At 36.9% G+C, this 17,380-nt stretch overlaps 2 protein-coding genes across 11 annotated transcripts in view; both read right to left on the bottom strand.

Annotated features, from left to right (window-relative positions):
* Positions 1–14,777, bottom strand: part of LOC132124161 (retinal-specific phospholipid-transporting ATPase ABCA4-like) — a 30,561-nt gene extending 15,784 nt beyond the window's left edge. For all 4 annotated transcript variants that reach the window (XM_059535034.1, XM_059535036.1, XM_059535035.1 and 1 more), the window contains exons 1-15: positions 14,711–14,777; positions 13,827–13,946; positions 12,528–12,621; positions 11,872–12,013; positions 11,651–11,790; positions 10,750–10,877; positions 8,383–8,580; positions 6,321–6,410; positions 3,871–4,111; positions 3,636–3,775; positions 1,866–1,982; positions 1,547–1,744; positions 1,074–1,279; positions 812–988; positions 390–612 (exon numbers count right to left, since the gene is read on the bottom strand). In XM_059535034.1, coding sequence (XP_059391017.1) covers positions 390–612; positions 812–988; positions 1,074–1,279; positions 1,547–1,744; positions 1,866–1,982; positions 3,636–3,775; positions 3,871–4,111; positions 6,321–6,410; positions 8,383–8,580; positions 10,750–10,877; positions 11,651–11,790; positions 11,872–12,013; positions 12,528–12,621; positions 13,827–13,892 — 2,160 coding nt within the window. In that variant the 5' untranslated portion in view covers positions 13,893–13,946; positions 14,711–14,777. The remainder of the gene's footprint in view (positions 1–389; positions 613–811; positions 989–1,073; positions 1,280–1,546; positions 1,745–1,865; positions 1,983–3,635; positions 3,776–3,870; positions 4,112–6,320; positions 6,411–8,382; positions 8,581–10,749; positions 10,878–11,650; positions 11,791–11,871; positions 12,014–12,527; positions 12,622–13,826; positions 13,947–14,710) is intronic.
* Positions 14,778–15,300: 523 nt separating this feature from the next.
* LOC132124160 (rho GTPase-activating protein 29-like) overlaps positions 15,301–17,380 on the bottom strand; it is a 49,581-nt gene continuing 47,501 nt past the window's right edge. For 5 of the 7 annotated variants that reach the window (XM_059535025.1, XM_059535026.1, XM_059535032.1 and 2 more), the window contains one exon: positions 15,301–17,347. In XM_059535025.1, the coding sequence (XP_059391008.1) occupies positions 16,365–17,347 (983 nt within the window). In that variant the 3' untranslated portion in view covers positions 15,301–16,364. The remainder of the gene's footprint in view (positions 17,348–17,380) is intronic. The other 2 variants (XM_059535028.1, XM_059535029.1) reach the window with 1 other exon arrangement.

Raw genomic sequence — 17,380 nt, 5'->3', positions numbered from 1 at the left:
TTGGACTGCCTAATATTTTTGTGGAAACTGTGATAATTTTTTTTAGGATTCTTTGATTAATGGAAAGAAAGAACACCAGTTATGTGAAAAAGAAAGCTTTAGAAGGGGAGGCTATGCCTAAACTGTTAGATAATCAAATATAATTTATGATGGTTGCCACAAGAGGTGTATAGTATAGTAATCTAAAAATAGAAAATCTAACTTGTCAATTTTGTTGTAGTTGAAAGCATAATACTTTACAGGGAGAGCACCCATTATAGTGGTGAGAGTTCATAGAACTGGAACCAACCACAATTCTACTGAAAGAAACACACACACAACACACTTGTTTATTGATCTTATGTGATCTTGCTTGCTGGTTTTAAGGTGTTTTGCATACCATCTCTTACCATGAGAATTAGAGTAAGCAGGGCAGTGCTGGAGGCCATCATGAAGAACGTGTCGATGAACCATGTGCACCAGAACACATGGTTAGTGACGCCCATGGCCTTCAGAGTCTCTTTCAACCTCATCTCCTTCTCCAGCACAATGCTCTTCACCGCCATAGAGACAGAATAGACCCAGGCCAACACCATGAAGATCGGAAAGCAGCGGTTCAGAGTTAGCATGAAACTGTGGCATGTGTTGTCAATGAGGAGAAGAAGATAGATCATTGATTAGAGAAGACTGATGATTAAATGTTAACAAAAACTAATTTATGTGTCTAAAACATGGATGCAACAATATTCAGATTCTTTCATATATCAGTATGGTCCCCATGTATCATGCATCCATTTCTACAAATGTAAAAAATACTGAGTGTGAAACTCACAGATCATCCACATAACAGGGATAAGGCATCTGCTGGAGGTAGACTCCTAAAGGCCATTCCTTCCCTGTGTGGGTCTTTATTATTCCATGTTCTATCATGTCCTGCAGGTAGGCAAATCCTCCCCATATATACCGCAGATCATCCATGGGATCAGCTCTAGGCCCTGGATCCCAGTATCTGATCATAGGAAAGGATATACAGCAAAACAAATACAAAGAAAATCAAGATCTGTGGAATGGCTCAGCACTGGTTACAGACAGACCTGTCTTTGATCTTGTTAGTTCGCTCCACGAGATCAATGTCCATGCGGATCTTGAATTTAACATGAGGGGGCACCTTGGTGGTCCAGGAGTACATGTCAACAAATACCAGCCCTGCCCAAAACTTGCTCTCCCCAAGAAAGTCCAGCGCTCGATGGGTCAACTGGTCCTCATCAGAAATAGGGGAGAACTTGTCCAGAACCAGACACTGCAAATACACGGGACATATAAATGATTGTATTTATAACTGGTTAAAAACATAATCAACCTATTAATTCTGTGAATTAAATATTCCTGAAACAACCTGATGGAAAATTACTAACAAGATCTCGTTTACAGTTCAGTGCCAGACTGTCAAACTATGTAATTTGTGTATTTATTATGTCTATATAATTATTATTTATATATAATATTTTTGCAAAATAGTTAGCAAGATTTCAAGTAGATGTATGTTTTTTTTATGCATGCGTGATACCTCTCCGTATCGGTTTATAAGGCGAATAACTTTGTCACTCATGTAAAAGATGTTCCGCCAGTCAAAGTTAGGCATGTCCTGGGCTCGATCCTCATCAGGGCTGTTGTGCAGGAAGTTAAGGATGTGTTGGCCAGTGAATGGAGTGTCTTTGAGGCCTTTGTTGATGTAATCCATCACTGTGGGATTCCTGATGGAGTCCTGAGATATAATACAAAAATGTACTAGAACTAAAACCTTGCATGAAATATTCAGCTACAAGTGAAACAATCTCATGTTTTGGTGCCATCTTTTCAAACAAAGTTTAAGACACAGTGTTTACCCGAAGCATGTTCATCTGTACACTATCCTGAAAGAAGCTCCACACCTGTGGGCCAACCTCCTCCCAGGCCCGACCCATGTTCCTAAGTCTTTCTAACTCCTCAAAGGTGGTGTTTGCCTGAATAAACACACACAAACACACAAATGTACAAAGTCTAGATGCATTCAAATAAAAGTAGGCAAGAACAAATGTAACAAATCTGTTTGTTCAGCATTCAATGGCCCAGTAACAATAAAGGGAGGACAATGCTCAGGTGGTGGCAAACGCATTGAGTTTGACCACAGAATGACAGAATTCCCACCAGGAGCAGTTTACACAGTCCCACTGAGAGCCCTGCTGCATAAACAGAGAAACTGAAGCCCTCTAAAGCTGATCTGATGGGACCACAGCCATGGCCCATTGCCCAGGGCAAGCATGTCCACACCGGAGCTCTATCCCAGGGGCAAAGGCCTTACATCCCTCCTTCCCTTTCTCTTTTGCTCTTTCAATTTCAATTTCTTTTTTTTTTCTTTTGCTACTACTTTTCCAAATAAGAGGCACAAAGGAATGATTGACACAGAGCTGGAGGCCCCATGAACAGTATGGTTTAGTGGTTAAAAGATCTGAGCTGGTACATGAAAAGTTGTATGTTTGAACCCCATTAAGTTTGATTCATAAGTTAACACCATCATGAGCTTGTTCAATAACATCTCGAACTGCTCAAATGTGACTAACCCTGTAAGTAAAATTACAGTACTGTAAGTTGCTGTTGATAAGACCATGAAAAAAAGGAATATAATGTATTGCATTTCATTTGCTCTGCTGGTGTCATGTTATTTTTCATTATATATCAACTTTGCACCATGGGTGTAATACTATAATAATACTTATTATAGTATAAAATTTTAATACTTTAATTAAAAAAGGATGCATTGATCAAAAGTGGCAGATGTTATAAATACATTTATAATGATGCAAAAGAAATGCTGTTCTATTGAACTTTCTATTGATCAAAGAATCCAAAACAAAAGTAACCACAATTTCTACAGAAATATTAAGCAGCAAAAACTGTTTAAAGCATTGATGAATATAATAATAATAAGCATTATTAATTAATGAGTACCAGTAATTACTTATAATACAATATCATGAGACACTGAAGACTGTAAAGTCATCTTTGCCATCACAGGAATCATTTATATTTTGAAATATATTAAATTTAAAAAGCGCTCTTTTAAAGTGTAATAATATCTCACAAAAAAAAAACAATATTTTACTGTATTTTTAATCAAATAAATGCAGCTTTGGTGAGCATAAGAACATTTCAAAAACATCTTTAAGTGGTAATGCCAAACACATAAAAAAAGACTACTTATCCAAAGCGATTTCCATGGCATTTAACCTATATATTTCATTGGTTTGCTAGAGCCTTGGTGTTGCTAAAACCATTCTGTACTGTTTAAGCTACAGGAAAGCTAAGGGTAAACTATTAGTGGTAGAAAAAAAGGAAACTAATTTACAAAGCATTCAGCCGAAAAAACCTGCAGTCCTGCTTACTTAGGAATTTAAGGGAGCAAAATCCAATCAGCTGTGTTGTGTGTTCTAAAGTGCTCCTAAAGCTCAAGTAGCCTCTATGAGATTTCGTTAGACCTGCATTATTTCCCCTCTGGCTAACCTGCTGAGAAGTCTGCTGCAATGTGCTGATTTCTCTGAGATTAGCTGTAGCATTAATACACTCATCTGCTGTTGTTCCAGGTGTGCATGTAGTCAAAGAAGAGCTTGTTCTCTTACGTTTTTAATGATCTGTCTGACAGCAGGGGAATCAGGAGCGTACAGGATTTTGCCCATCAGGAAAGGCTTGACTGAACTCCACACAATCCTTGTGACTGGATTGGACTCCAAATCCTTGATGAGGTCATTACAGAACGGAGCTGAAAGACATATGGAGTTATGAGAAACATGAGAATATTCTCTTCTCCGCTTTTCGTCTTCATCAGACGAAGTCTATGTACAATACAGTACTCACTGGCCGTGTGATCATAGTTGTACTTCCCCTCTCCACGTGTGCTGTTGATGCCCAAAAAGGCTTTGTAGTTGTTGTCCTCGTACCAGTTGAACGAGGTGACCCTGGAAAAGGCCCCTTCTGTGTAGCCACAGAACAAGCTGGAGGTGGAAGCCAAGAGTTGGCTGAAAGATGGGGATTCATGGGACTGAAGCAGCGGAGAAACCACTTGCAACAGGTATTGAGAGCTTGGTCTTTCAAACAGCTGTTGAGAAAACAATACGTTTTTAAAGGGATAGTACACCCAAAAATTTTAATTCTGTCATTAATTACTAACCCTCATGTCGTTCCAAACCTGTAAACCTTTGTTCATCTTCGGAACACAAATTAAGATATGTGCATACGTTTGATAAGACTCCTCATAAACATGTATGTCTTTAATTTCACGAAAAATAAGAAATTGTAAAATTTTTTCTTTTTTTGTGCACTAAAAGTATTCGGTAACACTTTATTTTAAGGTGTCCTTGTTACACATGTTAAATGTACTTAATATTATAATAACAATTAATTATGCATTATTACATGCATAATTAATTGTAATACATGCATGGTTTAACCCTAAACTAAACCCTAATCCCAACCCTAATCATATAGTAAGTACATGTAGTTAATTAATATTACTCAGTACATAAATGTATAATAACACTGTAATAAGGACACCTTAAAATAAAGTGTAACCAAGTATTCTATAGCTTCATAAAATTACGGTTGAATCACTGATGTCACACAGACTATTTTAATTATCTTCTTACTACCTTGAAGTGTCAGTTTAGTTGCGGTCTATGGAGGGTTAGAAAGCTCTTGGATTTCATCAAAAATACCTTCATTTGTGTTCCGAAGATGAACATAGGTTTTACGGGTTTGAAACGACATGGGGATGAGTAATTAATGACAGAATTATAATTTTCGGGTGAACTAAACCTTTCAAATAGATGTTTAAATTTCTAAAAACATGATTTCAATTTGAATTCTCAGAATATTGTTGTCCCAATAAGTATTCCGATGTTTTAGTTTCATTTAATTCATGAATATCATCACATTAATTAATAAAAAAATATGTTTTATTCCCGTTTTAAAGCACAAGATCACATTTCACAAAAACGTGGGCACAAATGCATACCTCTGTATGCTCCATTTTGTAATTCAGCATGTCAAAATGCATGTTCTGTTAATGAAATCCATGTCTTCTACATAATGTGGCATGCTGTCTACATACACAGCTGTTTAGTATCAGAATTCATTATTCATTAATAAATCACTCTTTTGATCTCATCGGACAAACAGTTTTGCACAAAGTTCTGAAATTGTTTGTTATTCAGTTTAATTAATTAGGCCATTTCACTCACGCACTGAATCATTTGGAGTGGTTTCTCACACTAAAATAGTAACAGGATATTTTATAAGACAAACAGAAAAAAAATAGTGCTAGATGAGGTGTATTAGCCTATTTTACTACAATCAATTTTAGAAAACAAAACTTGCAAATGTCTTCTATTGTTTGTCAATGACAAAACAGCTCTTAATTGCAGGTAAAGATTATTTATATATATTTATTTCCAAAAGAGTATCAAAATATGGGCACACTTCTGTGCTCCAATACTGATGAAAGGCTAGAAACGCCCCTAATATATGGAATATGAATTACAAATCATTAATGGAGTCAAAGAGCAAACCAAACCTTTTAGCACCAAACTAAAATCCCTCTGGGTGGGAAAGTCCATTATCTTGAACTAAAACACATCAAAGTCTACAGATACAGGGCAGATAATCTAAGCCTCTGTGGTCCATTATACTACAGCAGGTGAAGAGTGAGAAAAAACAGCATCTAGAGAATATCTATTGATTCATACAAAGACCTTAAAAGTGCATATTTGTTTCCACAGAAGTTAATAAAAAAGAATATTTTTGGAAACAGGAGACTTTAAGTTCCTAGAGATTTTCATCACGTAGGTCTCTGCACATCTGGCATGATGTGAATATGATGGAAAAGGAATTCGGAAAATGACTAACTGGCGTCGGGATCCCTCTCAGCCGGGTGACAGACAAAAGACCAGCCACACTGACAGGAAGTCCCTCACTGTAGAGCTGCAGGCAAACTTGCTTCATTTAACCATCAGACACTGATGTCAACTGTCTGTGAGGTGTTTCCTTTCTTTTTCAGCAGGGTATAAAATGCCCTCACCCCTGTGAACTAACCAAATATGAACCTCAGGTTTATTTACTTGACAATCTGACTGAGGAGCAGCTGAAATTAGTTTTCCGCAGACACGGGAATGATATCTCCATATCCGTAGTATGCATGCGTAAAAACCCAGCTGGAGGAAACCATGATTTCCTGATTGCTAAAAATACAGCTGAACTTTTGAAGGGCCTCATTTTTTTTTTTTTTTTTTTTTTTTTACTTTTATACGCACCGCTTTCAGCTTTTCAGACACGGCAGGCAGAAGTCGGGCCCAGAAGTACAGGTCGGGTCCATTGGAGTAGTTATCAAGAACTAGAGGAAGCTGTGAATGAGAAGAGAGAAGGAAAAGAGACCATCTATATTAGTCATATTGATCGATGCCATAGATGGACAGTCCATTCAATACATTCACAGTCCTAATATCATTACCAGCAAATTTTTAGGATTGTTTTTGTCAATTTTTTGAATGACAATTTTTTACAGTTTTTAATGTTTTGTGAGTCAACAACTAGTTTTTACAATTTTTACTGATTATTATAAAGTAAACGTAAGAGTAACTTTTATATTGTTAGAAATATTTTGAGATGAACACTGGAAAAATTATATTAAAATGCAAATATCAAATATGTCACATCAGGCTTATGACATTCCATATGTTGTAACGATCATTTGCAGACTTTTTTGTTTAAAGGTTAAATTATATTAAACAATTATTCAATTATTTTACATATACAGTATATATATTTAGGGTTAAGTAACAAAATATAATGTCGGAATTTTACAAGCAAGTGAACATAAGCAATAATAAACAAATAGTAATTAAACAAAAAAAATAGTGTTCTAGTTACATTTATGTATAAAATATATGTATAAAATAAATGTTGAGTATAAAACTGTTAACATTTTAAACTTTGTTCAAATCAATTTAGCTGAAGTTGCAAAGCAAGGTTTGGGAAATGCATGTTGCTCATATCCTGTCTTCCGAGATGCAAAACTTCCAGAAATACAGTTCCCAGGAACTGTATCCAAGCTACTTTACAATGGATCAGGATGGACCAGATTCAGGAAATGGCATGTGTGTGTCACAGAAGCGACCTCAAACATCAGACATCCTTCCTATCAGATTCGCTTAAGAACGGACTTCTAACATGTTTTATATTGTTCCAGCCATCAGTGTTTGTATGTGAGTCAATATAATAAGAGTAGCATTATAACACAATGGTAGCACTTTTGGATAAAAGACTACCAAAAGAATCCATAGTAATTTGATCATGTAAATATCTGTTCTGATGGGGAAGGATAAAGTTTGGTCTTCAGTACTCTTCAGACTCTGTATTATTATTTAAAGCTCTCATATGAATTAGACCAGTGAATTGTGTTGACTGTAATCTAATTACTGAAATAGGCCAAGTCGCTTCGCTCCACTGATCGGGTGACTCAGGATAACGCCCCTCTGTCCTCTCCCTACACTCATTCTCAAACCATTAACTATCAAGAAAGACCAGGAAGGGTGTATGGGATTCTGTTATTAACTCTACACAAATTCAGGACCTTTGATCAAACAGGAAGTACAAAAACAAGCACTCGCTGTTGCTATGATAATTCTTCCTGTTTTCAGTTTCATTTACAAATGACTGAATTTGGAATAATAAAATGAGAATAAAAGCCTTTAATCAATCATCAGTCTTCCTGTTTTCGGTTTCACTTACAAATTACAGAATTTTGAATAATAAAGTGCCACAATCAATCATCAATCTTTTTTCAGTTTCACTTCCAAAGGACTGAATTTGGAATAAATAAATGATAATAATAAAATGAAACTAATGAAATTAAATGAAATTAAATGAAAGCATAGAAAGTGTTTTTAAAATCAAAAATACATTTTGATGTTTTTTTTAATGTTTTTGAATATGGGTTTCTAGTATTTTACAATGTTTATAAGGCCAAATATAAGAATTCTTAAGTAAAACATTATTTTTTATCATAAATGAAGCCTAATGTAAAACCCAAAACAAAAGAAAAAAGAGCTCTATATTTATTTAGAATTTAAAATTTGATAACTTTATTCAGTTTCTTTATATTTCCTACTCGCTGAAGGGCGAGTATATATATATATATATATATATATATATATATATATATATATATATATACACTGTCTTTGTTGTTTCTACATTCATTTGAAGATCGAATGTGAAATTATTGCAATATAGAAGAATTAAAAAAAACTTGATTTGTAATTAAATCACAATAAATTTCAGATTTAATTTGATTGAGTGTATGAGTAAACTGACCAAGCGGAAAAGTTTGAAGAAGTCAAGATTGGCGTAGAATTTGTCCTCAATGATCTGGAGACGCTGCGGGGTGAGAACACACATGGCATTGCGCACAGAATACAGGCCCCACTGGCTCTGGAAAATAAGGCAACGCTCAAGAAGAGTCTGACTGCAGGCGATGTCCTTCAGACGGAGATCAGGAACTCCATATGCAAACTGAGAGAGAGAGTGACAGTTTAGGAGGTGAGGGGAATTAAACATTCAGCAGTAGTAAAAATTTTCTGGAATACAAAAAAATAGACAGTAAAGAGTGATGAATAAAATATCATGCATACACTCCAAACCTAAACCAATAATTTGCTATTAAGCTTAAGCAGTGTTGGTTTAACAACACTTAAGCTGACTTGATCACATGACTGCACTGCTGAAAAAGAGACACCAATGCTATTAGCATCAAGGCTAATATTTCTCCTTCACACTTGAGAAACTATGCTTTAAATCCTAAATGTGTTTCTTTGCCTCAGCAAGGAGATGTGCACTTGGATGAAACATGGATGCAAGCCATGACTCCAAATCAGTGTGCAAAAACCCAACTGGAAATCCTCCAGCTTCATGCATCCGCTTTCTTTCTTTCTGTGTTCTTCTCTCATTCTCTGTTTCATTGGTAGCTAAGGACTTATCCAACCAGAACATTCCATCTTCCTCGGTACGCCCCTGCTGGCTGACTGGCAGCACCTCTGAGAAAGCCTTCAACATGCCTTGCATTCCTCTCCCTTACATTTCCATATGAAAGTGACTCGGACCCTGATGTTCTTGTGTTCATACTATCACTTCCTCTAGATGAGCTCCTCTCTTTGACCACAGCACTGCTTTCAGGATCAAAGCAGACACAGTTTCATGTAGACCACCATCCATGCTTTGAATGCACTGAAAAATAAACCCACAAAGAATCTCGGGCTGGGTAACATGAGGGCCAGGTTTGTGTTGTTCTGAGTCCAGGCCAGGTTCAGAGTCATTCTGCTTTAGGTTGGGGGTCTGATTACTCGCAGGGCCCTGGGATGACAAATATATACATCACAAAGGGTCCGTACAGAGAGCTGAGAAATCCAAACATGCAATCTCATGCTGAACAAACAGCACTTGAAAACCAGCCAAGATTCTCCCAGTCTCAAACAGAGACATTCAAGTCCACCAACAAAGTCTATTTACATGCATAAAAAGCTGATTTTTTTTCTCTCTGGAACAAAGTCAATCTGCTTATCATTAAAGGGATAGTTAACCCAAAAACGAAAATTAGATGTTTATCTGCTTACCCCCAGGTCATCCGAGATGTATGTGACTTCAGTAGAACACAAATGAGGATTTTTAGCTTCAGTCGTTCACTATCTACAATCTCAATTAGGTGTGCTCCACTTGACAGAAAGGTGGCGGTAATGCACTTTTAAGTCTGCGATCCGCCATAAAGCAAGAAGAAGAAGAAGAATGCCTCAAACGCTTGCTGCTGTGAAGCACATTCACAAGAGTTCTAACAGTTCGGACATTGCGTGAATCAGAGGTAAAAAAACAAAAACAAACAAACATATAAATACTGTTCAGTTTCTTGCACAGACCAATCATTTTGTGTCTTTACACATCAATGTATGATCACGAGCTGCAGGGTTTAATAAGGATTTATCTGTGCATCTTTGTTTTTTTTTACTCTCATAGATTCTATTACCATTTGCCATGCATTGTATGGCTGAGAGACTGCAACGACAAGCTAAAAATCATAATTTGTGTTTTAATGAAAAAACAAAGTCACCTACATCTTGGATATCCTGGGGGTAAGCAGATAAACATCTAATTTTCATTTTTGGGTGAACTATCCCTTTAATTGTACAACCACAAAAAAAAGGACACTTTTTTTCACAATAAATGAATAATAACTGTTATTTTAATTGAAAAACATACAAAATTAGAATCTTAAATAACAAAATAAATTGTTTAATATATTATTAATCTAAATGAAATATATAAACACTCCCAGTTTGTGTCCAAGTTAATAAAAAGTTTAAATATATCATATTTACAGCAGAAATATCAGAAATTATATATTATGCCTTCAAATATTGTCAAAGTCCAAAAAAGGATGAGAACCACTGTTAAATGTTGAAAAAGATAAGTATTTTTTAGAAATAAGGTGAAATGAACTTGCACAATTAAATATCCAATAAATTAACTAATACTGCTAAATAAAATCTCTCACATTTTACCTAGAAAAAAGGCCCCATGTTTTTTAGTCAATAAAATGAAGAAAAAAATAATAATAATGAGTATATAAGTGAATGTAATTAGGAAAAAAAAAAAAAAATTCTGGATCTAATAATTTAGACCAGCATAGGTCACCTGTTCAGGGCGGATCTGTGCATGGACCAGCTGATCTACCACAGATTCTGTGAGAGGAACATCTCTGAGCAGGTATGAAGTGAGAGTTTCGTCATCTTTCAGAATGTCCTCCACTTTCACACCTCGACCTGCAGATGAAGTGAACAAAATGTGTGAACAGGATGCCAGAGTGAAGAATTTCAACAGGATGAAAGAATGCAACACTTCAACACTTAAGAGATGCTCAGCTGGAAGGATTTCAGCAGCATGACAATCCTTCAGATGAGACGAACAAATAAACAACAGCTCTGGTATGGCAGGCATCCATGGCTTGCTGAAATTTGGCCAAGATAATCGCTCTTTCTATGCTTGTTTTTGAAAGATCTGAGAAGAGGGGGTGATAGAGGAGAGAGATTCTGGTGTGAATCAGTTCCAGGAACCTAGAGGAGCCAGAGACTCTTTCACACGACACAAGAACCAAGTCATAGGCCTTTTTATCAAGGGTCACGAAGCTATAAGCACTTCGTATGCAACCTGCTGCACGTAGGAATGAGCTTAAGACAGGTTCTTCAGCCAGGAACCAAAAGTTTTCACCATAATGGTCTGGAAAATCCTACTTATCCAGTCAATCACCAGAGGACAATCAATCACATTCCACTGATGGCCACAAGCGTTTGTTTTTCTAGTGAGGAAAGTCCCATTAGAGCTGTCAGCATAGGAACACTCTATTCCAACCCTATTCTAAGGCCTATGACTTAATTTGTGTGTCCTGTCAAGAGTGCTTTCTCTAAAAATAATAGTATGGAAGAAAAATAAGCTTCTTAGCATTCCCCATGAAAGGACCTCTTCAAGGCATATTGAGCATGTGGTGTAAACAGTGAAGAAACGGCTGGGAAACCGAGGTGACGTGAGGTTTGCTGACCCGCGATCAGTTCAGGATTGGTCCTGAGGGTGTCCATGAAGTTGCTAATGGCCACGAGTTCCCCCCATAACCGTCCCAACTGCAGCAACTCAGGATCTTTGAACAACAGCTCATGTGTGTCCGCCCAAAAACGAGCCAGTCTGAACAGAGAGGGGAGAATGTGTGTTTGAGCGATGGAGGACAAGTTCATCTGCACTGATTGTACATGAAAATCAACTCACATTGAGTTGTTGTAGTTAGACACTAGGCCTGGAGACTCTCCACGGGTTGCGTAATGGAAACAGGGGTTGTTGGCATTGCAGAAGATCCCCTGGATCCATGGAAGGATGCCAGTGGAGGGCATGGCTTTGTTTGGGAAGTGACCTGAGGTCAAGAAAACTGGTTCTTATTGCCAACAAAGGCGCATATGCATCACAAACATCAGCCAGCATCAGTGGGAGCTGCTGCTCTTTGAATATAACACTGGAAATGTTGTGTATTGAGAATTCCTTTAAAGATATTGAATTTTTATATTATAACAATAAATATATATACTATTTTTACTTATACACATATTATTTAATTATATATTTAATAAAAATTTTACAAATGTATCGATATAGATATATTTATATATAATAAAATAATCTAAAATAAAATCATTCAAAATTTATTTAAAGATAATAAACTGTATATAATATATAACAAATATGATAAAAATAAATATCATAAAAATATACACTTTTTTTTACTTAAGATAATATTAAATAAATTACTAAAAATGTATTTAAAGATATCAAAGTATATTATGTATATGTATATGTTATAAAAAAAAAGTCAAATAAAATGTAAAATTTAATTTACAAGTTTTTATTAAATCATCTTAAGGCATCCATACATTCATGTTGGCGATAAAGGGGGTTCGCTCTTCTCAGCCAAACCAGTCCAATGAATAACACCACAGGCCACATAATCTCTATAAAGAGCCGCATCTGGCGTGAAAATGCAGGATATACATTAGAAATGCTTATAAAGACAGATCCTTTTTTGTTAATACAGTTTTATGCAAAAGTTTGGGCACCCATGATAATTACCACAATTTCAATTTATAATCTGCTGCACTTTCGAAGCAGTAACTTAATTTGGATATAATTTATACCTTATGGAAACAGTAACATATCAGTTATGAAATAACATTTACTGAATCAACAGAAACAAAGAATTGTGAGTCATAACAAAAACAGACAGGTGCAAAAATGTGGACACCCCAATGGAATAATGGCATCAATATTTAGTAGAGCCACCTTTTCCTGAAACAACAGCCTGTGAGTTTCGCTGATGTTCAAGTCTAGGGACTGGGATGGCCATTCTACATTCTATCTGTCTGTGCATAAATTCTTTGGTAGATTTGTAACAATGCTTTGGGTCATTGTCCTGCTGAAACAACCAACCCCGACGTAACTTTAACCTCTTGACTGATTCTTGAACATTTTTCTAGAGAATCTTCTGATACTGGGTGTAATCCATGCAAGCCTCATCTATGTTTGCAGTATGAATTTTACAATAGGGAATGGGAACGCTGCAGTCTTTTTTTGCAATTAAAAGTGACCAAACTCAAAATTTCTGTCCACAGCTCATTATTGCAAAATAATTCTGGCTTGCATAACTCAAATGACTCCGCTTGTTGGCAGTACTCAGAAAAAGCTCTACTGAGCTGCAAGGGTCAGTGTTCAAAGTGTTTGTCTGAGACCATTCGAATCCATTCTTTACCCCTCCCTTTTAGATTTTTTTTTCTTGGCCTACCACATTTTTCTTTTACAAGGACTGTTCCTGTGGCCTTCCATTTTGAAACAATTTTTCTGACTGTGGAGACAGAGACTTTAAACCTTTGTGCTAGCTTTTTGTATCCTTCTCCTAATTCATATTGAAGATTTATCCTAGTTTTTAGGTCATTAGGGAGTTATTTTGAGGTTCCCATGTTGCTACTTTCCCAAAGAGATCAAGGAGAAGCACAACTAGCAATCAGCTACCTTAAATAACCTTTTTCATGATTGGTTGTACCTGTGCTTGCAGTTTTAATGTTCATTGCATCAATCGACTCAAAAAACTTTTTTGTTGCAATCAATCAGCATTAAGTGACTACAAGCATTCATAAAGCATTCTTTGCATATAGTGAGAAAATAACTGAACATTTCACCTTCTGCCTCTTGCGGACAGTCCAGTTTTTCCAGAGGAGCAGCCGCACCTGGCTGTTGGTTCCCATGACTGCTGCTCTTCACCCCCACAGGGGGGGGGGGGTCACAAACAGGTGCCCTACCTGGAAACCATGACAACCACAGACAAGACACTCATGGACATTCATCTCCATCAGAAACTTCAGCATGGTTGTATATCTAATTATTTTAAGAAATGTATGAACTAACAAATATTGCTACAAGTGTGATTGCATCATATAATAATTGCTGTTAATAATGTTCATCATCTGGCTGACTACGTCTTGTATTTTTCTGAAAAATCCTGTCATGTGCACATAAGCTGACAGTCACAACTTATAACCTAGTACAACTAAATATTGTAGAAATGTAATTTTCTGTAAAGTTGCTTTGTGATGATTCATATCGTAAAAAGCGCTATACAAATAAACTTGAATTTAATTTAAGTATGCACCAGTGGTCTAATCCCAACCTACCACATAAGAACTCATGCAAGACTTCATACATTCAGTTGTGAAGCAGTTTTACAGAAAATAGTGCCTCACAAACCCCCATTGAGCAACAGGGCAAATAAAAACCTATTGTTTTTTTTCAGATGTTTCAGTTTCTGATTTCAATCCCTCAGAAAGGTGCTAAACTAAAGACAGACTAAAAGACAGAGTTAAACGTGTATCTGGATGGATCCTAAGACCAATCATGAGACAAGAAATTAATTGTGTGGGCTGTCAATATGATTCAGCATGTTAGAGACAAACGCAGTTCTCTTACGTAATAGGCCTGAATGCTTCTTTATGTAACACCCAATCACCATTCATTCGGAAACAGCTAAGAGACACATGTAAAACATAATTAAACAGAAAGAACTCACCTCAGAAGAAGAATGCTCTTTTAGGCTTACATCTGCTGAAGCTCTTACTCAACTGACTGCAGGTTTGGTGCAGACGCAAAGCAGCTTTCTAATCTGATTGAATTAAGCTCCTTTCACCAGTGAAAGAGCCAGTGCTCTGATCCTAATCCATGCTTCGCTGGACCGGTGACCTTACTAACAGCCAAATGGTTGTGAATATGAACTCTTATAAATTCAAATCTCATTTATTAGTGGGGAATATATATATATATATATATATAGAGAGAGAGAGAGAGAGAGAGAGAGAGAGAGAGAGAAAGAGAGAGATTGGAGACTGGGGCAAGTTGTCACAAGTTCCTTTAAATTAAAGTATGAAAAGCTACAAAAAAATGAAAAAATAGATACAGTTCATTAAATACCCATTTCCTTTTTTGACAACATGCCTTAATGGCCAACACACAAATAATATTTTAGGGGATTCAAATACTCAAAACATTGCAATGTGCATCTGGCCATAGTTTAGTATAAGCATTTGAAAAAAGAAAATAATTATGTAGCACAATACGAGAAGCAAATCAGAACAAGTGGAAGTAAAAACATAAAAACAAACATTACGTCAGCTGTGATTTTAATAAGTTACAAGTCTGTATTCTCACATGTACCTGTTTTTACACTTGAAGGAAGGCAAGACATCTTGAAAAAGATTCCTTTAACAGCAGTTTATATCATCACATCAGATACATGGGTGCCATTTACAAATGACACTGATTGAGTCTTAAACTGGATTTAAATTGGGCTTAGACCAGCTAATTTGTGTTGGACTACCAGTCAGTGGACTCTCATAAATGAAGGCACTTGCTTTGGCTTGACTTGCTTGTTTTGGGGACATTGAAATTTCAGTTGTTGTTGATATGAACCATTAAAAATAATAAGAAAAAGAAAAAACCTTTAGGCAAACTGTTACATTATACAAACACTTAATATATGTGGGCCAAATTGCATTTATGAAAACTCTCTTTTAACAGACTAAAAAACAATAAAATGATATAAAAAAAAATAAAACATGGCAAAAAAAAAAAAAAAAACCTTTGTACATCTGTCTGTTGTTCTTGAATAACAAAATTAACACTGCATGTAGTTCAACAGTATAGAAATGCGTGGTTCCAAAGTCTAATAAGTGCATTTTATGATTATAATAAAGTGACGATACTCAACTGTAACAGCTTGGTCAATTTGGTTTTGGTGTAAAACATAAAAATACAGAAATACACAGAATATAATTTTTTTTTTTTTAACAACAAAATCCATATAGAGTGTAATTGAAATTGCACAGTGACATTCTGGAGTTACAATGTAAAAATGGGTTGTTTTGACCTTGCATTGGTGCATAAGCGATGCAATAAAGTAAAAAAAAAACATTAAGTGCATAGTGTGTAAATTCTTGTCCAAAGGGTTTGTTTGATTATTACAAACAGCAGATGCAGAATATATTAATATATAGATATATAACATATCCTTGGATCTCATCACAGTTATATACAAAATGGGGCCGTCGCTAAAATTCACAGGTCTGAGACAAAACAAGCAGGCCCCTGGAACTAATAAGCATTTCCAGGATGACATTCCCAGTTGTTCCCCATTCACCAAAAGCTCCAGAATTGTACGTGCTCAGCTCTCAAACAAAATGAGCCTCCCTGTGTTCGAGATCCTGCATGCGGCGCGATCTGAGTCTCTGATATACGGGTTTGGTCTCGTTTTGTCCGAGCTCCTCCGAACTGGAGCTGGGAGACTGGTGGAGTGGGAGTGGGTCCGTATCCTGGGCATCCGGCTCTGGTGATGGTTCTGCGTCCAAATCTGGCTCAGGCTCATCAACTGAGACTTCCACCCCAAACCCTTCCTCCCCCTCCTCCTCATCCTCATCATCATCATCATCATCGTCATCCTCCTCTTCTTCCTCAGTGCTGTTTGCAGTCGCTTTACTAGTCTTAAGCTCAACCTCTGTTAATGATTTGGTTCGGCTACCTGGAGGTTTGTAGAACGTTCCAGGAGGAGGTTGCAGAGTTCTGGGAGGCCTGAAGGATGTGGGAACGGGGCAATACTCGTTAACATTACCTTCCCTACGTAAAGTCCGTCCAGGCCTCACAGCAATGGTGTAGGGTCTGTTAGCAAGAACGGTGCTGGGGGTTTTGGTGTGTTCTGAGAAAGACGAAGACGTAAGAGAAGTGGTATGAACGCTGGCATCATTGGTCCCGGAATCAGAAGGACAGTCGGTCGTAAACACGAAGGTCTTCGGAGTGATGTCATGATGCTTATATTGCTTGTCCCAAGTCCGCCTTAGTGTCTGCGTATCGATGTAAGATTTCCTGTAATGGTTTCCCGCTCTGTACTTGGGCTTCTCCTCTTCGGACACCTCCTCAATGACAGGATTTCCACCGTTGTTGTCATCCTCCTCCACGGCGTTCTTCACGTTACATTCATCCACCTTGGCGAGGTTGAGGAGCCGCTCAGCTGGCATGCTGATCGGTCGAGAGATCAGCTTGGGTCTCGGAGGCCGAAGTTGAACTCTGGTGACGTGGTTACGGCGACTAAGACCAGGCGAGTTTCGCATTTCAGGAACGCTTGATGATAGGAACTTGTTGATGTCCACTGTATCATCTACTGCATGTAAAGACACAGAAAGAGAAGAGTTGA

The sequence above is a fragment of the Carassius carassius genome, chromosome 42, assembly GCF_963082965.1.
Source record: "Carassius carassius chromosome 42, fCarCar2.1, whole genome shotgun sequence".
NCBI classification, from domain to species: Eukaryota; Metazoa; Chordata; class Actinopteri; order Cypriniformes; family Cyprinidae; genus Carassius; species Carassius carassius.
This window is presented reverse-complemented; position numbering and strand designations above follow the sequence as displayed.